This window comes from Gorilla gorilla, chromosome 19 (assembly GCF_029281585.2).
Source record: "Gorilla gorilla gorilla isolate KB3781 chromosome 19, NHGRI_mGorGor1-v2.1_pri, whole genome shotgun sequence".
NCBI classification, from domain to species: domain Eukaryota; kingdom Metazoa; phylum Chordata; class Mammalia; order Primates; family Hominidae; genus Gorilla; species Gorilla gorilla.
This window is the reverse complement of record NC_073243.2, coordinates 19,227,233-19,248,456: the sequence shown is the minus strand read 5'-3', so window position 1 is coordinate 19,248,456 and position 21,224 is coordinate 19,227,233. Positions and strand designations below refer to the sequence as shown.

Sequence of the window (21,224 nt, the reverse complement as noted above, 5' to 3'; positions counted from 1 at the left end):
AAGAGATTTGTAGGTCCCACACATAAGAGAGCTTATGCAGATCTGGGGTGATCAGCGCCCTCCACCCTTAATAGTCTCCAGTGGCCCCATGGTACCCTTACTGTAATATCTGAGCTCTTCATCCTGGGTCTGCCAGGCTCTTTTTATTCTGACCTCTAGCCCTGTCTTCATCACCTGCTCTGTTCCTTTCCAGCCACACCAGGCAGGTCATAGTTCTCACTATCTGCCATACAGTCTTTATGTATGCTGACACTCTGTCCCCTCTACCTGAGATTGCCTCTCCCTCGCCATATACTTTCAAACTCCTAGTTACCCATTAAAGCACAGTTTAAGGGTTGTTTTTTTCTGGGCCGTTTCCCCTAACGCCCCTCCCTGTCTTGGACTTCTCATCCCTGGAGTGTCTGTTGGCCCATGGTATAGTGGTTAATTGTGGCATCTGGAATCAGTCCAGGATTCAAATTCAAGCTCCATCGTGTACTAACCATATGCCTTAAAAAAAATAACCTCTCTGTTCGTCACCAGCAAAAAGGTAGTACCTACCTTTAGAGTTGTTGTGGAAAATATAAGTTGATCCATGTGAAGGGCTTAGAACTCTGCCTGGTGCTCACTAACACTGGCTGTTGTAAACAGTTTATACTCTTACTTCTCGTATCGTAATTGTCACACCGATTACATTGCTGCTGTTGGTTTACAGATCTGTCTTCTAGGCAGTGAGGTTTTTGAAGGGAAAGGACTGTGTGCCCTATTCATCTTTGTATCCACAGAGCCAAACACAGGATCAGGTATTTATATATTATATAATAATATTATATAATTATATAATATTATTATATAATAATATTATATAATTATAAATTATTATATAATACTATTATATAATTATAAAATATTATATAATATATACTATTATATAATTATAAAATATTATATAATAGTATATAATAGTATATAATATATAATTATAAATTATATAATAGTATATAATTATATATTATATAATATATAATTATATATTATATAATAGTATATAATTATATATTATATAATATATAATTATAAATTATTATATATTATATAATTATAAATTATGTAATATATATATTATTATATAATTATATATTATTATATAATATATAATGTAATATATAATATATGTTATATATAATTATATATTATATATACATATTTATAAATATATAAATATTAATATATAATTATATATTATATATTACATAATTATTATATATATAATATTGATATATATTATAATATATATCTATAATATATTGATATATAATGATATATATTATATATGATATATAACATAATATTTTTATAATATAATATGTAATTATATATTATATATAATATATAATGTATGTAATTATATATTATATATTATATATAATGTATGTAATTATATATTATATATAATGTATGTAATTATATATTATATATATTATATATAATAGTATATAATTACATATATAGCATATTAATATTAATACAACACTAATATAATATTTATAATATTAATATATGATATATATACTATATAACATATATTATATAATATATAACATATATATTATATAATATATAATATATGTTATATAATATAAAATATAATGTATACTATATAATATATAATATATATACACTATATAATTATATAGTGTATATATTATGTATAATATAGCATGATATATACTGTATGGTATATAATTATATAGTATATGTTATATAATTATTAGCATATATTATATATAATTATATAGCATAATATATGGTATATACTATATAATTATATAGTATATATTATATAATATATATAATGTGTGTGTGTGTGTATAATGGCAACTTATCAGATAGTGCTGAATGAATGTATGAGTAAATGGGCTTCTGTGAAGTCTTTTGGCCAGGATTTTGAAAATACGTTTAAAGTTCAAAACCGATGGCAATAGGTAACATATGGTACTCCTTAGTTTATAGAATTTGTATTATTATCCTGCTTAATCCTCACTAAACCCTGTTTCACATCTAAATCCATTTTACAGTCGAGAAAACCCAAGCTTAATGAGGAAGCTGAGGTTTAAGGAGACTATGTAAACATACTTAAAAAAAAAAACAAAAACCAGTTTTTCTCTCTGTCACCCAGGCTGGAGTAAGTGGTATGATCACAGCTCACTGCAACCTTGAACTCCCAGGCTCAAGTCATCTTCCCACCTCAGACTCCTGGGTAGCAAACCTGAACATTTCTTTTCTTAAGACAGTCAGTTTTTGAGTGTTAGGAAATTACATAATTATTTGGTGAAGCTGTTCACAAAGCTGTAGTAATTTTTTTCTTAGCCAAAATTATTTGTTTTTGTTTTATTCGAAAATCCCTTTTATCATATTCATTAACTATTGATGAATCAATAGAATCTATTAAAAATAGCAAAAATGGCCTGGCACAGTGGCTCATGCCGATAAACCCAGCAGTCTGGGAGGCCAAAGCAGGAGGATTGCTTGACCCCAGGAGTTTGAGACCGGTCTGGGTAACATAGTGAGACTTTGTTTCTACAAAAAAATAAAAAACTAGCTGAGCATGTCCCAGCCTCTCAGGAGGCTGAGGTGGGAGGACCACTTGAACCTAGGAGGTCAAGGCTGCAGTGAGCTGTGATCACGCTACTGCACTCTAGCCTGGGTGGTAGGTGAAGACCCTGTCTCAAAAAGAAAAAAAAAAAGATAGCAAAAATGTCACTATTTTTATAGCCTTGGTTATATAGAATTTTTATTAGCAATACACAGCAGGAGTTGTGTGGGAAGTTGGAGGTGCAGGGAGTGCTTGATTTGTGGAAGTTTTGGTGGAAGTGGGACTTGAGTGCTACCTTGAGATTTAGAGGGAGTGAGTCTCACTTCTAGAGTTGATAGGAGTTCACCTGGACAAAAGGAGCTGAAAGCAGCTTTTATAGATGGAGGAAAGTAATGGAGCTAAGAGGTTTTAAGCATTTGGTCTTCAGATGGTAAGGAACCCCAGGGGTTATCTGGTCAAAGGAAGGGGAAGGGAGTTGTGGTGAAGAACATGAACCCTGAAGCCTTGGATGCAAACACTAGCTGTGTGACCTCAGGCAAGGTACCTGACCTCTCTGTACAACTATAAGACGGGGAGGTTAATAGTACTGTTACTGTTATGAGGAATAAATGACATTATAGTATATAAACTGCTCTGCTCGGTGCCTGGCATTTAACGAGTGCCCAAATATTGATTCATACTTTCCAAGTCTGTGTGTCGTTCCCAACTGAATGAATGATAGCTTTGCTAATCTCCTCAGACCTTGAGTCTTAGAAATATCATGATTTTCTCAGTATGCTATAATGTGAACAATTTGGGAAGTAGCTATTATCTGGTAGTGTAGTGTTCCCACCGTGGGGCCTCAGGGAAGATGAGGCTGTGCTCTGTGCCACCTCCTTCTTCCCCAACCTGCTCCACTTTTTTTTTGAGATGGAGTCTCGCTCTGTCGCCCAGGCTGGACTGCAGTGGTGTGATCTCAGCTCACTGCAAGCTCCACCTCCCAGGTTCATGCCATTCTCCTGCCTCAGCCTCCCGAGTAGCTGGGACTACAGGCGCCCGCCACCACACCTGGCTAATTTTTTGTATTTTTAGTAGAGACGGGGTTTCACCGTGTTAGCCAGGATGGTCTTGATCTCCTGACCTTGTGATCCACCCGCCTCGGCCTCCCAAAGTGCTGGGATTACAGGCACCCACCACCACACCCGCCTAATTTTTTGTATTTTTAGTAGAGATGGGGTTTCACCGTGTTAGCGAGGATGGTCTCGATCTCCCGACTTTGTGATCCACCCACTTTGGCCTCCCAAAGTGCTGGGATTACAGGCGCCTGCCACTAAGCCCGGCTAATTTTTTGTATTTTTAGTAGAGACGGGATTTCACCGTGTTAGCCAGGATGGTCTTGATGCCCTGACCTCGTGAAGCGCCTGCCTTGACCTCCCAAAGTGCTGGGATTACATGCGGAGGCAGGTGGATCACTTGAGGCCAGGAGTTTGAGACTAGCCTGGCCAACATGGTGAAACCCCAGCTCTAGGAAAAATACAAAAATTAGCCATGTATGGTGGCACACGCCTTTAATCCCAGCTACTTGGGAGGCTGAGGCATGGGAATCGCTTGAACTCTGGAGGCAGAGGTTGAAGTGAACCATGATTGCACCACTGCACTCCAGCCTGGTGTCTCAAAAAAAAAAAAAGAGAGAGAGAAAATTTAGGCTTTTATTTTTATCAGTTGTACATGCACACGGTATATAGCCGACAAGACTTGAACAAGAAACAATGGTTTCCTGCTGTCCTGTCCCAATGTCTCATTCCCCAAGAACAATTACTTTTCAACTCTAGCTGGTTCTTGAGTGTTTAACTCTGTATTACCAAGTAATATGTTTATGTTCTTTGTGATTGTTTTCAGTTTTAGGCTTTATCTATTTTATTTCCACCATCAGTGATGAGACTTGAGTTGTCTTTGACCTTCCCATCGTTGCCCATGCATGCACGTCCCCTGTCCTCCCGCTACAGTTCTGTCCATTTTGTTTAGATCACCCTTTGACCTTTACCTTTTTATGATTATGTAAGTTCTTTACATTGCTGTGCCATATAGTACCATGTTTTTGTTTTTCTTTTTTTTGAGACAGGGTCTTGCTCTGTCACCCAGGCTGGAGTACAGTGGTGCAGTCTTGGCTCACTGCATCTCGATCCCCTAGGCTCAAGTGATCCTCCCACCTCAGCCCCTCGACTAGCTGGGATTACAGGTGCATGCCACCACGCCTGGCTAATTTTTTTATATTTATGTAGAGAGGAGGTTTTGCCACATCGCTCACACTGGTCTTGAACTCCTGGACTCATGCAATCCACTCACCTTAGCCTCCCAAAGTGCTGGGATTACAGGCATGAGCCACTGCGTCTGGCCTTTTTTTTTTTTCTTATACATCTTTTTATTTTCTTTGAAGTTAACAATTGAATAGGTACTTTTATTTTCCTAATTTTCAGTCTTTTATCATTAATTTAGTCCCAGATTCTCTGCCAGTTGTCTAAATCTCCTCTAACAGAAACGTTCAATATGTTTAAACACATGGGCATTCTATCAACTTCATCTTCTCAAGGAAGTATTTCCTGAATCCTTCTGATCTGCTTAATCTAGATTTGTTATCCTCTAGGTTGGCTGTGCGGGTGTCATCTGAGAAGCTCCGTCATCCTGGGGATTCATTTTCTCCTGCTTGGATCCCATTCTTCTCCTGTCTTGGCATATTTCTTCGTTCTGGTGGCTGCATCCTCTAGTAGCTTTCTGAAAAAGGGAGGATTGAGTAGTTCATCTTTTGAGAACCTTGCATGTGTAAGAATGATTTTCTTCTGCTCTCTCACAGTTGATGGGACTTGGGCTGAGTAATGACTTCCGGGTTAGAAAGGGCACGCCCCAGAATGTGGCAGTCACTGCTTTCATTGCCTTCTGGCTTCCGTGTGACTGCTGATTGAGTCCCATTCGGATTCTTGACCTTTGACATAGAAACTGTTTCTTCTCCCTGGAAGTAGGACTTCCCTTTTTCCTCAGTCTTAAAAAATTTCACTGTGATGCACTTTTATCCTGTGTGCAGGGTAATCAGCCCCTGCAGTCACGGAACTCATGTCCTTCGGTTTGGGGAAATGATCTTGAATCGTAATGATAGTGATTTCCTCCCCTACGTTTTCTGCATTCCATCTTTCTTAAACTCTTGTTTGGATGTGGGACGTCTTGAACTGGTCCCCGGATTTCCCTTCACTTTTCTCTCCCAGTTTCCTTGAACTGGCCTGCTGAGTTTCCTGGCTTTTCTCTCCCCGTTTCCTTAGTTTTGTCTGTTGGCTCTACTTCATGGGCACTTCGGTCTCTTCACCTTCCAACCTTTCCTTTGAGATTTTTGTTTTGTTGTGATATTTTCATTTTCAAGAGCTTTTTATTTTTATTTATTTATTTTTACTTTTGAGACGGAGTCTCGTTCTGTCACCCAGGCTGGAGTGCAAGGGCGAGATCTCAGCTCACTGCAAGCTCCACCTCCTGGGTTCAAGCAATTCTCCTGCCTCAGCCTCCGTAGTAGCTGGGACTACAGGTACCCACCACCACGCCCGGCTAATTTTTGTATTTTTAGTAGAGATGTGGTTTCGCATGTTGGCCAGGCTAGTTTCAAACTCCTGACCTCAGGTGATCTGCCCACCTCAGCTTCCCAAAGTGCTGGGATTACAGGCATGAGCCACCGTGCCCAACTTCATATTTTTATTTTTTAACTTTTTAGGTTCGGGGGTACATGTGCAATTTTGTTATAGAGGTAAACTCATCTCATGGGGGTTGGTTGTACACATTACAACTAAGCCCAGCACCCAATAGTTATTTTTTCTGGTCCTCTCCCTCCTCTCACCCTCCCACCTTAGGTAGGCCCCAGGGTCTGTTGTTTCTTCTTTGTGTTCATGAGTTCTCATCATTTAGCTCCCAGTTGTAAGTGAGAACATGCAGTATTTGGTTTTCTGTTCCTGCCTTAGTTTGCTAAGGGTAGTGGCCTCCAGCTCCATCCATGTTCCCACAAAAGACATGATCTTGTTCTTTTTATGGCTGCATAGTATTCCATGGTGTATATGTACCATATTTTCTTTTTTATTCTTCTCTTTTTCTGCGCCTCCTGGGTTCAAGTGATTCTCCTGCCTTAGCCTCCCGAGTAGCTTGGACTGTAGGTGCCTACCACCACACCTGGCTCATTTTTGTATTTTTAGTAGAGATGGGGTTTCACCATATTGGACAGGCTGGTCTGGAACTCCTGACCTTGTGATCCATCCGCCTCAGTCTCCCAAAGTGCTGGGATTACAGGTGTGAGCCACCGCTCCCAGCCCTCTTTTTTTTCTTTCTACCTTATTTATGTTGAAGGACTACACATTTTCTTCATCCAGTCTGTCATTGATGGGCATTTAGGTTGATTGTGTGTCTTTGCTATTGTGAGTAGTGCTGCAGTGAACATTTGTGTGTATGTGTCTTTATGGTAGAATGATATTTCTTCCTCTGGGTATATACCCAGTAATGGGATTGCTGGGTCAAATGGTAGTTCTGCTTTTAGCTTTTTGAGGAATCGCCGCATTGCTTTCCACAGTGATCGAACTAATTTATACTCCCTTCAAGAGCTTTTAAACATTTTCTCAATATCCTGTTTTTAGTTAATAGTTATCCTATTCTTTCATGATTGCAATATCTGTTTATTATAAGAGAGTGGTGGTTGCACAACTCTGAGTATTCTAAGACCTACTGAATTATACACTTTAAAAGGATGAACTTTATAGTGTGTGAATTACATACCTTAGTAAAGTTGGTATTAAAAATGTTTTTTGGGCCGGGTGTGGTGTGGCTCACACCTGTAATCCCAGCACTTTGGGAGGCCGAGGTGGGCAGATCACAAGGTCAAGAGATCAAGACCATCCTGGCCAACATGGTGAAACCCCATCTCTACTAAAAACGCAAAAATTAGCTGGGCGTGGTGGCGCATGCTTGTAATCCCAGCTACTCGGGAGGCTGAGGAAGAATAGCTTGAACTCGGGAGGCGGAGGTTGCAGTGAGCCGAGATTGCACCACTGCACTCCCGTCTGGGCGACAGAGCAAGACTCCATCTCAAAAAAAAAAAAAAAAAAAAAAATGATTTTGGCCAGGCACAGTAGCTCACGCCTTTAATCCCAGCACTTTGGGAGGCCGAGGCAGGCAGATCACTTGAGGCCAGCAGTTCAGGACCAGCCTGGCCAACATGGTGAAACTCCATCTCAACCAAAAAGTGCAAAAAATTAGCCAGGCGTGGTGGTGCATGCCTGTAGTCCCAGCTACTCGGGAGGCTGAGGGAGGAGAATCACTTGAACCTGGGAGGCGGAGGTTGCAGTGAGCCTAGATCGCGCAACTGCACTCCGGCTGAGGCGACAGAACTAAACTCTGTGTCAAATTAAAAAAAAAAAAAAAAAAACTTTAGAAAAATATTTCTCTGAAGATATTAATCATCCTTTTGAAGTTTTATTTTCCCTGCATTGTCTGTCTTTTCTCCTAGTTGTCTTTTTTTTTTTTTTTTAAGACAGAGTCTGGGTCTGTCACCGAGGCTGGAGTGCAGTGACGCCATCTCAGTTCACTGCAACCTCCGCCTCCTGGCTTCAAGCGATTCTTGTGCTGCAGCCTCCTGAGTAGCTGGGATTACATGCATGTGCCACCATGCCCAGCTAATTTTTTTGTATTTTTAGTAGAGACGGGGTTTCACCATGTTGGGCAGGCTGGTCTCAAATTCCTGGCCTCAAGTGATCCGCTGGCCTCAGCCTCCCGAAGTGCTGGGATTGCAGACGTGAGCCACCGCATCTGGCCTCTCCTAGTTGCTTTTTCTGAGTTTTATGTTAAGGCTTTACTCAAATGTCCAGGTGGCCTGGGCTGTCCACTCATTGAGGAATGGAGGACTAAAAAGCTGGATGCTCTTTGTGTCTGGCTTGTCAACTGGTGGACTCACAGCGAGATGAACTGGCTGGCCCTTTCGTTGGGAGATCCCCAGTGTTGGCGGCTATAGGTGCGTTCCCTGAGTTTACCAGGTTCCCCAGAGAATACTTTTCCAGTCATCTGCCTGAAGGATATGAGGCTATGGGGCTAGCTGCCAGCATTCTGGGAAACCTGGGGGAAGATTGAGTCTTACACATTGAGCAAGTAAACATCAGTGTCCCTATTCTCAGTGTGGTATTCTCACTTTCAGTTGTGCCTGGTATTTTCTAGTCCACACGCCGTACTGCTCTCGAGAGAATACACCCCCAGATTTCTGCCAAGATTGGGAAGGGGGATCTGGCTTTTTTTTTAATAGGAAAGTTTTAAACATAAGAAAGTAGAAATAAGAGTAGAATTAGCTAGTTTCAACAATTACCAGCTTAAGGCCAATTTAATTTGTTCTAACCCGCGCCCTGCTTTTTCCTTCCCCTATCCATATTATTTTGAAGTGAATCTTGACGTCATATCATTTCATCCATGAATATTTCATTATGTATCTCTACAAAATAACACTTTAAAAAACACATGCAACACTGCTGTCGCCCTTTTCTCCTCAAAGCAAAACACAAAGTCCAGTTTCTCCTTAAGATCATTTAGAGCTGGGCATCGTAACTCGCCTATAATCTCAACTCTTTGGGAGGCCGAGGTGGGAAAATCTCTTGAAGGCAGAAGTTTGAGACCAGCCTAGGCAGCAAAGTGTGAGACCCCCTCTCTACAGAAAAATTAAAGGATCAGCCAGGTGTGAAACGCCTGTAGTCCCAGCTACTTGGGAGGCTGAGGCAGGAGCATCTCTTGAGCCCAGGAGTTTGAGGTTACAGTGAGCTGATCGCACTACTGCACTCCAACCTTGGTGACAGAGCAAGATTGTTTTCTCAAAAAAAAAAAAAAAAAAAATCCAGTCAGTTCTGCTTTTTGTTTTGTTTTGTGTTTGTTGTTGAGACAGAGTCTCGCTCTAGCACCCAGGCTGGAGTGCAGTGTTATAATTTTGGCTCACTGCAACCTCCACCTCCTGGGTTCAAGTGATTCTCGTGCCTCAGCCTCTGGAGTAGCTGGAATTACAGGTGTGTGCCATGATGCCCAGCTAATGTTTTGTAGTTTTAGTAGATACGGAGTTTTGCTGGCTTGGCCAGGCTGGTCTTGAACTCCTGGCCTGAAGTGATCCACCCTTTTGGGAGGCACTTTGGCCTCCCAAGGTGCTGGAATTATAGACATGAGCCAGCACACCTGGCCCAGTTCTGCTTTTTAAAATAGGCTTTTTACCACTTACATCCACTTTCCACAGCACCTGTTATTACCAGCCCCTAAGTCTTTTTGGGCCTGCAGCATGGGGCAGCTTCCTTCTCAGCCTTGCCTACCCAGATTAGAATTCCACCTTCTTGGATCAACCAACCAGGTACTACTTATCCATCTGTTTCCAAGCTTCCAAAATTTTGTAGCTGTTGCATCTTGTATTCTTTGTCTGTGTGCTTAAAACACACACACCCCAGATCTCTTGATAATATTGTCTTAGTGGGTTTTGGGAGGGAACAGAGGTAAATGTGTTTGTTTAGTATGACTTTTTTGAACTATGAGTACTCCTGATGACTGGTTGTCCAGATGCTGCTCTGAAGCCTTGAGGGATAGGGTAGGCATTTTTTCCCAGAGCCTCCTAACTCATCTTTTTTTTTTTTTTTTTTTGAGACGGAGTCTCGCTCTGTCACCCAGGCTGGAGTGCGGTGTGTGATCTCAGCGCACTGCAGCCTCTGCCTCTTGGGTTCGAGCAATTGTCTGCCTCAGCCTCCCAAGTAGCTGGGATTACAGGTGCCTGCCACCATGCCTGGCTAATTTTTTGTATTTTTAGTAGAGACGGGGTTTCACCATCTTTGCCAGGCTGGTCTTGAACTCCTGACCTCATGATTCACCCACCTCGGCCTCCCAAAGTGCTGGGATTACAGGTGTGAACCACCGCGCCCAGCCTCCTAACCCATCTTTATGCCCATGACAACAGACAGGTCCACTTTTATCATGAGCATTTCCCTCTGTCTTCTATCCAATGACATTAATTTTAACTGCTGCTTGCCTCCTTCCCATTATAGCCCATCAGGACTGTGTGACTCCCAGGCCTCTTTTCTCTGCACTTAAGATTCCCCCAACAGGGCACAGTTTCTAGTCTTCTCTCTGTCATGGTTTCTGTCCTCTGATCTCTTCCATTCATTTCTTTTTGGTGTGTAGCTTCAAAACCAAACTCACCTCTCTTGATTGGGTCTAGTCAGAGTAGAAAAAGATAATACCTGCTCTCCTTTTGAATGTTATACCTTGATTAGTGAAGTCTTTGATCCTGTTAACTTTTTGGATAATCTTGCCAGGTTGAACAGAGGCAAAAAGAATGCTGTGATCTTTTCCATGCTGCTTCTAAGCTCACTGTCCCCCTTACTGCATTTATGCCCATGGTTTTTGGACTAAAATACAGGAATTTGCATTTGTTCCTCTTAAACACTGCATTGTTCAGAGGTCCATGATGGAAATAGGGGTATTTATGTTAGTCATGAAACCTCAATAGGTTGTTTTCCTATTTCATGGAGGAGAGAAATAAGAACAAGGGGCAGGAGTTTTAAGAAAGAGAGAGGGTTACTTGGAAAGGAGGCTTAAAGACTCCTGAAGTAGTGCATGGTGAGGGCGATGTGTGAGTGAGTGTATCAGCAGGAGGGCAGAAGGCATTGTTGAGGAAGGGTTTGAAATCTGGGGAGAGAGGGCAGTTGCTAAGTGAGGTAAGTCTTGTAGGGTGTAAGGGAAGGGGGTCAGGGACACCAGAGGGTGAGGTTAGAAAGGAGAAGGGGAACACTACAGGGCCGATGTGCTTTTCACTGTACTGGGCTCTGTTCAAATGTTACTTAATCCAGGCAGCAGCCTGTGAGGTTGACAATATTTGCTGCATCTTTCAGATCAAGAAGCTGTGGCTTATGGAGGTAAAGAAACTTAGGTAAGGTCACATAGCAGAGTAGTGATAGAGCAGATTTAAACCAAATCTCTACTGTCCCAGGTTCCCCAGATGGCCCAACATGGGCAAGAGGCAAGCTAGATTACAATTAAAGGTTAGTGAAAACAGGACTGTGAAACATATAAACCAAGTTAGCTCTTGTGTCCAAAGAGTGTTGAAAAGAAAAAGCCCAGGCAGACGCGGTGGCCCATGCCTGTAATCCCAGCACTTTGGGAGGCTGAGGTGGGCAGATCACCTGAGGTCAGGAGTTCGAGACCAGCCTGGCCAACATGGAGAAACCCCATCTCTACTGAAAATACAAAAAAAAAAAAAAATTAGCTGAGCGTTGTGGCAGGCGCCTGTAGTCCCAGCTACTCAGGAGGCTGAGGCAGGAGAATCACTTGAACCCGGGAGGCGGAGGTTGCAGTGAGCTGAGGTCGCACCACTGCACTCCGGCCTGGGCGACAAGAGCGAAAGTGTGTCTCAAAAAGGGAAAAGAAAAAGCCCAGCTAAAGTCGAGGTGCTATTCTAAGCCAATTCTTTATATTCTGGCACTTCGCAACCAGTTGAAAAACTTTACAGTGGCTGCTTCCTTCTGAAATTATTTAGTGGGGAGGAGACTTACTACATAATTACTCTCTTGGATTACTTAATGGTTACTCTCTTGGAATATAGATTGGAATACAAATAAGATGTGTACTTGCATACATACATCCTACAAAGCACAGTGAGTTCCTGTTCTAAATTTATCTTTGGTTGATATATATGGACTCTTCTCCCTGCAACCAAAAATAAATAAATCACTGGTCTCGAGAATTTTAAATAAAAGAAACTTGAAACAGCCCTGGTTTACTTGAAACAGCCCTGATTTTCTTGCATCTCTTATCTTGTAGGCCTTTGCCCAGTTTGATGCTGAGGGTGATGGGACAGTTGATGCTGAGAACATGTTGGAGGCCCTCAAGAATTCCAGTGGAGCTAATCTTCAGGGGGAGCTGAGCCACATCATCAGACAACTACAGGCCTGCTCTCTGGTTCCAGGTGAGGCTTCCATCTAGGTGCTGTCTTAGAACCACAGTGAACTTTGCTATACTACTGATTGAAATTAGGCAAAATTGTGGCCACATGCAGTAAACTCCCCCAACAGTGTTCATTAGGCTCCTGATCTGAATTAGCATTTCCTTTAGTCATCTCCTTCATCCCCAGTACGGTGGTGGCTAAGCAGTTCTACCGTTTTATAACATGAACCCTTGTCACGTGGCCGCTTTCCTTATTGGATCTCTTCATTTCACTACAGAAGCCCTCCTTGGCCTTCACTGTTTATTCTCTTAGCATCCTGCATTCTTTTTTGCAACATATTACCATTGTAATTGATCAGTTCATTATTCAATTATTAGTAAAGTGTTTGTCTTCACTCCTGTACTATAGTTCCATGAGGGCAGGGACCTTCTGTCTTATTTCTGCTCTGTCCTCACATTTGCGGCATTTTTTTGGCATGTGGTAAGCACTTAGTGGTTTTTTAAGAAAGCTATTACAGTATTCCCTCCTTACCCATGCGGGAGATGTTCCAGCACCCCCAGTGGGTGCCTGAAACCAAGGATAGTACCCAACCTTATATATACTATATATTTTTCTGATATATATATATATACATATATATACATACATATATATATACATATATATACATACATTATATATACATATATATACATACATTATATATACATATATATACATATATATACATATATACATATATATACATATATATATACATATATATATACACATATATATATATATACACTTATGATAAATTCTAAAGTATAAATTAGGCATAATAAGAAGAGGTCAGGCCGGGCGTGGTGGCTTACGCCTGTAATCCCAGCACTTTGAGAGGCCGAGGCGGGCGGATCACGAGGTCAGGAGATCGAGATCATTCTGGCTAACACAGTGAAACCCCGTCTCTACTAAAAATACAAAAAAATTATCTGGGCATGGTGGCGGGTGCCCGTAGTCCCAGCTACTCAGGAGGCTGAGGCAGGAGAATGGCGTTAACCCGGGAGGCGGAGCTTGCAGTGAGCCGAGGTCGCGCCACTGCACTCCAGCCAGGGCAACAAAGCAAGACTCCATCTCAAAAAAAAAAAAGGAAGAGGTCAATAACAATAGCTGACAATAAAATAGAATGATTATAACAATATACTAAAATAAAAATTAGGTGAATGTGGCTCCTCTTTCTCTTTCTGTCTCACAGTATCTGTACCATACTCACCTATTTTGGCGTCTTTATTGACCACAGGTAACTGAAATTGTGGATAAGGGAGGACTACTATATTCAGAAATTTAAGTAAGAATAAAAATAGCTTAAAATTAAGCAATGCTGGCGGGGCACAGTGGCTCACGCCTGTAATCCCAGCACTTGGGGAGGCCGAGGTGGGCGGAGTTCCCGACCTGAGGTCGGGAGTTCAAAACCAGCCTGACCAACATGGAGAAACTCCGTCTCTACTAAAAATACAAAAATTAGCTGGGCATGTTGGCGCATGCCTGTAATCCCAGCTATTCGGGAGGCTAAGGCAGGAGAATCACTTGAACCCTGGGAGGTGGTGGTTGCAGTGAGCTGAGATTGCACCATTGCACTCCAGCCTGGGCAACAAGAGCGAAACTCCGTCTGGAAAAAAAAAAAAAGAAAAGACGTGGCCTGTGTTTTTGTATTTTTTTGGGGGGGGAGCTCAGACTTACACGTAAAGACAGAATCATAATAAAATTAACATTTGTTTTTTCTAGTGAGAAGACAATTGTGTTTGAAAGAGAAAGAAACTTTGTACATTTTCCTTTCAGTCTTGGTTTACTTTACCTCAGCATTTTTCCTGCTCTGTGCACTTGGTGTCATAATACTTAGGGTCACTAGGGCAGCAATGGAGGCAAAATAGATTTGATAGACACATAGGTGTAAATCTGATTGCTCTTGACCCCTCTGGCTTACTGACTGCTGAGTGATGTATTGAGCTAGGGAAGGATAGTTTCCATATATTAATGAAGAATGTATATTTCCAGCCAGACGTGGTGGCTCATGCCTGTAATCTCAGCACTTTGGGAAGCCGAAGTGGAAGGATTGCTTGAGGCCAGGAGTTGAGACCAGCCAGGGCAGCATAGTGAGACCCCATCTCTTACAACAAAAATTAGCAGGTCATGGTTGTGTGCACCATTGGTCCCAGCTACTCGGGATACTGAGGCAGGAGGATTGCTTGAGACCAGGAGGTTGAGGCTGCAGTGAGCCGTGATCATGCCACTGTACTCCAACCCTGTGATAGAGCGAGACCCTGTCTCAAAAAAAAAAAAAAAAAAATGTGTATTTCCATTCTCCTTTAGGTTGTCTTTAATTATACATGTTAACTTTTTCCCTAGTCTCATGGCAATTAAAATTATTATTATTTTTCTTTTGAGACAGAGTCTTGCTCTGTCACCCAGGCTGGAGTGCAGTGGGATCTCCATTCACTGCAGCCTCCACCTCCTGGGTTCCAGTGATTGTTGTGCTTCAGCCTCCCAAGTAGCTGGGAGCACAGGCACCTGCCGCCACGTCCGGCTAATTTTTATGTTTTTAGTAGAGATGGGGTTTCACCATATTGGCCAGAGGCTGGTCTTGAACTCCTGACCTCAAGTGATCCACCTGTCTTGGCCTCCCAAAGTGTTGGGATTACAGGTGTGAGCCACTGCACCCGGCCTGAATGATCTTTAGCTAGCTTTTATCTTAGCATTTACATACTACTCCACTTTTGCATTACCAGCATGTGGATAACACCAGTAGCTTTATTTGGACACCTCAGACAGTTTTGGGGAGGAAAGCAAAGGGATTGAAACCAGGGAATCCACCAACAGATAATTCGTAGTGCACTGTTGTGCTGGGCAATTGCTGAAATGGGGGATGAGATTGAGAAAGCATCAGGGTCCAAATCTCAAGGCACTTACATAGCAGGCTCATGACTTAGGACTTCCTACTCAAAACTTTTCTTCAGCACCCAATTCATCAGTCTTGGAATGAACCTTTGTAAGCTGAAGTTGCTTTGGTGGTGGGAATTTTTAGTTTCTAACCTTCGTCTGCACTAAAACTAGTTCCTTTTGTATCTCATGGTGTTGGTGCTTCAGCGTTTAAGAAAAGAGAACAGTACCTTTTCCAAATTCATTAGGCTTGGAATTCATTTACTGAAGGCTAAATTAATTTACCAAATGTTTCAGCATATGAAAACACTTTTTCCATCATATGAACAAGTTTTTGTTTTGTTTTTAACATAGATACAATGTTTTGCCATGTTGCCCAGTCTGGTCTTGAACTCCTGAGCTCGGGCAATCCACCTACCTTGGCCTCCTGAAATGTGGGGATTACAGGCATGAGCCACTGTGCCAAATCTGTTTTCTCACATAGGTTTTGAGCAAAACAATGCAGCATCAGCAGTATCCTAAATATGAAGCCCAGGTATTACTGTGGAGTCAGCTAAGAAAAAGACTGAGCCACTCCTGGCTTCTTTCTTCCTCAGCTTTCAGACGGCCTGTCATGGGACTTTGCCTTGTGATTGTGTGAGCCAATTCTCCTTAATAAACTCCCTTTTGTGTATACATATATCCTATTATTTCTGTCCCTCTGGAGAACACTGACTCATACAGATTTTGATACCAGAAGGGGTTCTAAAGGAACATTTTTTTTTTTTTTTTTCTGAGACGGAATCTTGCTCTGTCACCCATGGTGGAGTGCAGTGGCACAGTCTCGGCTCGCTGCAACTTCTGCCTCCCGGATTCAAACAATTCTCCTGCCTCAGCCTCCCGAGTAGCTGGAATTACAGGCACCCGCCACTGCACCCAGATAATTTTTGTATTTTTAGTGGAGAGGGGGTTTCATCATGTTGGCCAGGCTGCTCTTGGAACTCCTGACCTCGTGATCTGCCCGCCTTGGCCTCCCAAAAGTGCTGGGATTACAGGCATGAGCTACTGCACCCGGTCTTTGAGGAACAGAATTTTAAGGATGGATTCCTTTAGTTGGTTTTGTAGTTTTAGGAGTTGGCTGTTTAATTTGATTAGACCCAAAAATGCTAAGGAGTCTACCTCTAATAGTATGGAGAATGCTGATAGTCCTTGGTGTGAACTGTTAAGAGAGTTGTGCAGAATAAATGCACTTGATATTCCCGATTCACCTCTCTTGAGAATAAAGGAGTTTAGTGACTCTATACATGGTACCTTTGGCCATATATGGAGAACCAAGGACTATAATGAAGTTGGTTGGTGCTCCTAAGTTTGCTGGACAAAGTGATGAAAGAAGGGGATGAGCTCAGGGATTCTGTCTCCAGAAATGCTTACTTAGCCTCACATCTTCCAAGATTGCCCTGGGTGAGAGTCTTACCTCCTTTAGACAAAGGGCTGAAATTGTGGAAAATCAGACACAAGCTCATGTCATGTGAGTGGCTGACCTCCAACGAAAGGTGCATGCTCAGTCTCAGCAGGTGTCTACTGTTAAAATGAGGGCATTGATTGGGAAAGAATGGGACGCAGTGCATAACTGGAATAGACATACCTAGCACCTGGCAGAATCCCCATGTTGGCTTCCTGACCAGTAGGGTAAGAGCTGTTACGGTGGGAAAGGCCAAATGGAAGCCATCAGAGCTGGCTCTACCTAGAAAAATAGTAAATCAGAAACAATATTGCACTCCTGGAGGGATTGCAGACATTGGTGCCACCATCAGGAACTTGAAAGATGCAGAGGTGGTGATTCCCACCATGTTCCCATTCAATTCTCCTATTTGGCCTGTGCAGAAGACGGATGAATATTGGAGGATGTCAGTGGATTATCGTAAGCTTAACCAAGTGGTGACTCCGATTGTAGCTGCTGTACCAGATGTGGTTTCATTGCTTGAGCAAATTAACACATCTCCTGATACTTGGTATGCAGCCATTGATTTGGCAAATGCCCTTTTCTCCATTCCTGTCCATAAGGCCCACCAGAAGCAATTTGTCTTCAGCTGGCAAGGCCAGCAATATACCCTCACTGTCTTACCTCAGGTACATCAACTCTTCAGCTTCGCGTCATAATATTGTTTGCAGAGATCTTGATCACTTTCCCTTCCACAAGATATCACACTGGTACATTACATTGATGACATTATGCAGATTGGACTCAGTGAGTGAGAAGTAGCAAACACACTGGACTTATTGGTGAGACGTTTGTGTGCCAGGGGGTGGGAAATAAGTCTGAAATAAATTCAGGTACCTTCTACCTCAGTGAAATTTTTAGGGGTTCAGTGGTGTGGGGCTGTCAAGATATTCTTTCTAAGATAAAGGATAAGTTGCTGTATTTCGCCCCTCCTACAACCAAGAAAGAGGTGCATCACCTAGTGGACCAACTTGGATTTGGAGGCAGTGCATTCCTCATTTGGGTGTGTTACTCTGGCCCATTTATCCAGTGACCCGAAAGGCTGCCAGTTTTGAGAGGGGTCCAGGACAGAAGGTAGCTCTGAAACAGGTCCAGGCTGCTGTGCAAGCTGCTCTGCCGCTTGGGTCATATGACTCAGCAGATCTGATGGTGCTTGAGGTGTCAGTGGCAGACAGGGATGCTGTTTGGAGCCTTTGGCAGACCCCCATAGGTGCATCACAGCAGAGGCCTTTAAGATTTTGGAGCAAGGCCCTACCATCTTTTGCAGATAACTACTCTTCTTTTGAGAGACAGCTCTGGGCCTTGGTAGAAACTGAACATTTGACTATGGGTCAGCAATTTACCGTGTGACCTGAACTGGCTTTCATGAACTGGGTGCTTTCTGACCCATCCAGCCTAAAGTTGGGTGTGCACAGCAGCATTCCATCATCAAATGGAAGTGGTATATATGTGATTGGGCTTGAGCAGGTCCTGAAGGCACAAGTAAATTACATGAGGAAGTGACTCAAATGCCCATGGTTCCCACCCCTGTCACCCTGCCTTCTCTCTCCCAGCCTGTACCAATGGCCTCATGGGGGGTTCCCTATTACCAATTGACATCTTGGTGTGTCACCTGAGCCTCATTTTCCTCAGTTGTTAAAAAGGATAGCTGTACCTTCTGTGCCTCCCCCCTCACTTTACTGTGAGGATGGAATGATATGATGTATGTGGAAGCACCTTATTGGTTGTAAAATGCCGTTGGAAACTGTGGTAATGGTAGTGGTTGTATTGTCATTATCATTGTCTTAGTATCTTAGTATAAAAGCAGTTATGTTTTTACTCTTAATGCACTGAACTTTATTTCTACCCTGTATTCTATATGCAAGACTTCCTTAAAAACGTCTATTAGTGTTTAAGTGCTTATACATTTTTGAAGATTGGATTGAAACAAAAAATCATTATTCTAAGTCTTCTAAAATTCTCTTCAACTAAAATTAAATTAATTCTTTTTTTTTTTTTTTTTTTTTTTTTTTTTTTTTTTTTTTTTGAGGTGGAGTTTCACTGTTGTTGCCCAGGCTGGAGTGCAGTGGCGTGATCTGGGCTCACTGCAACCTCCGCCCCCTGAGTTCAAGCGATTCTCCTGTCTCAGCCTCCCAAGTAGCTGAGATTACAGGTGCCTGCCACCACCCCCAGCTAACTTTTTTGTATTTTTAGTAGAGATGGGGTTTCACCATGTTGGCCAGGCTGGTATCGAACTCTTGACCTCAGGTCATCCGTCCACCTCGGCCTCCCAAAGTGCTGGGATTACAGGTGTGAGCCACTGCACCCAGCTAAATTAATTCTTAAGTTCAGAATGCTGCTGGTTCATTTCTTTAAAACTTAGATTTTTGAACAATTAAAACTGAAAATATCAATGAAGATTGTTAATGACTGCTTTTAATTCAGCCAATTCAGATAGGCCACCAGGCAGGGGACGTGGAAACTACTGTGGCTTCCCCAAAACACCAAAAATGGATTTCATCTGTTTAGGTTTCACAGACATATTTTCAGAGTCGAAGGAGGGCCTTGATATTCACTCGTCAATGATACTGCGCTTCCTGCACCGCAATCGGCTCTCCAGCGCGGTGATGCCCTACCCGATGCTGGAGCACTGCAATAACATGTGCACCATGCGGTCTTCCGTCCTGAAGGAGTCTCTGGATCAGCTGGTACAAAAGGAAAAGGGTATGTGTGTGTGGGGGTTCTCCTGAAAATACTCTGATCATTTCTTCTAACTCTTGTGTTGGTAAAATGAGCCAATTCTTTTCCCTGCCTTTATTTCTGAAAATACAGAGTCATGAGTTTGTAATGTAAGAATGTGATCTTTCTCCTCATTCCCTTTCTTCCTAACACAGCTGGTTTCTCATCATTCAATTCTCTGCTCAGATGTGACTTTGAGGGATGCCTTTCCGCTTTATCTAATTAACACCTCCTCTACCCCCACCTTCTGGTCAGGGTCACCTTTGCAGGTTTAATGGTGGAAATCGCGCTTATTGTTATCTGAAGTTGTAGCATTATTGATTCACTTGTGTGTTGTCTGTCTTGTCTGCTTCCTCATTCCTGCACTGTGCCTGTTGCATGGTAGGTATTCAATGAGTATTTGCTGGATAAATGAAGGAAGCCACCACAGACTCACTTGGAGATGGCAACAGAAGTTCATGATGTGTATAGATAGGTCTGTGGAACATAACAGAGCCCAGGCATAGACGCCGATATACATGTGAGAACATAGTACCAGATTAAGTCAGTGTTATAAATCAGGATGGAAAGGTGAACTTCCAACAGATGGAGTTAGGGCACCTAGTTAGCCATTTGAAGAAAAAATAAAACTAGATTTTTTTTTGGAGACTGAGTTTCGTTCTTGTTGCCCAGGCTGAAGTGCAATGGCGTGATCTCTGCAGCCTCCACCTCCTGGGTTCGAGCGATTCTCCTACCTCAGCCTCCTGAGTAGCTGGGATTACAGGCACCTGCCACCTCGCCCGGCTAATTTCTGTATTTTTAGTAGAGATGGGTTTCACCGTGTTGGTCAGACTGGTCTTAAACTCCTGACCTCAGATGATCTACCCACCTTGGCTTCCCAAAGTGCTGGGATTACAGGTGTGAGCCACCACCCAGCTGAAACTAGATTCTTAATACATTCCATTCACTAAAATAAATTTCAGATGATCAAAAAGTTCAACTAAAAATAAAATGCTAAAAATATTGGAAGAAAATAGTTCCACCTTGTAAAATACGGAACAGCCTTTCTAAGCAAGGCATGAAACCCAGAATCTATGAAAGAAAAGATTAATAAATTAGTCTGTATGAAAATTAACCTTGCTCACAGCAAAAAAAAATATAAGCAGAGTCAAAAACAAGTGACATTGTGGGTACAAAAATAAATTTTATAACATGTTACAGATACAATTGACTAAATTTTTTAGTAACTCTACCCTTGGGCAATTATTTAACTCTGTGTTCCTCAGTTTATTTATTTTATTTTATTTATTTTTTTGCGACGGAGTCTTACTCTGTCTCCCAGGCTGGTGTGCAGTGGTGTGATCCCGGCTCACCGAAACCTCTGCCTCCCAGGTTTAAGCAATTCTTGTGCTTTAGCCTCCTGAGTAACTGGGATTACAGGCACGTGCCACCATGCCTGGCTGGTTTTTGTATTTTTAGTAGAGATGGGGTTTCACCATGTTGGCCAGGCTGGTCTCGACTTCCTGACCTCAGGTGATCTGCCTGCCTTGGCCTCCTAAAGTGCTGGGATTACAGGCGTGAGCCACTGAGTCTGGCCAGTTTCT

General features: G+C 42.2%; 1 protein-coding gene across 3 annotated transcripts in view; it reads left to right on the top strand.

The window, feature by feature from the left end:
• ZZEF1 (zinc finger ZZ-type and EF-hand domain containing 1) overlaps positions 1–21,224 on the top strand; it is a 140,348-nt gene that overhangs the window by 7,588 nt on the left and 111,536 nt on the right. For all 3 annotated transcript variants that reach the window (XM_019013515.4, XM_055367177.2, XM_055367179.2), the window contains exons 2-3: positions 12,401–12,545; positions 19,432–19,626. In XM_019013515.4, coding sequence (XP_018869060.2) covers positions 12,401–12,545; positions 19,432–19,626 — 340 coding nt within the window. The remainder of the gene's footprint in view (positions 1–12,400; positions 12,546–19,431; positions 19,627–21,224) is intronic.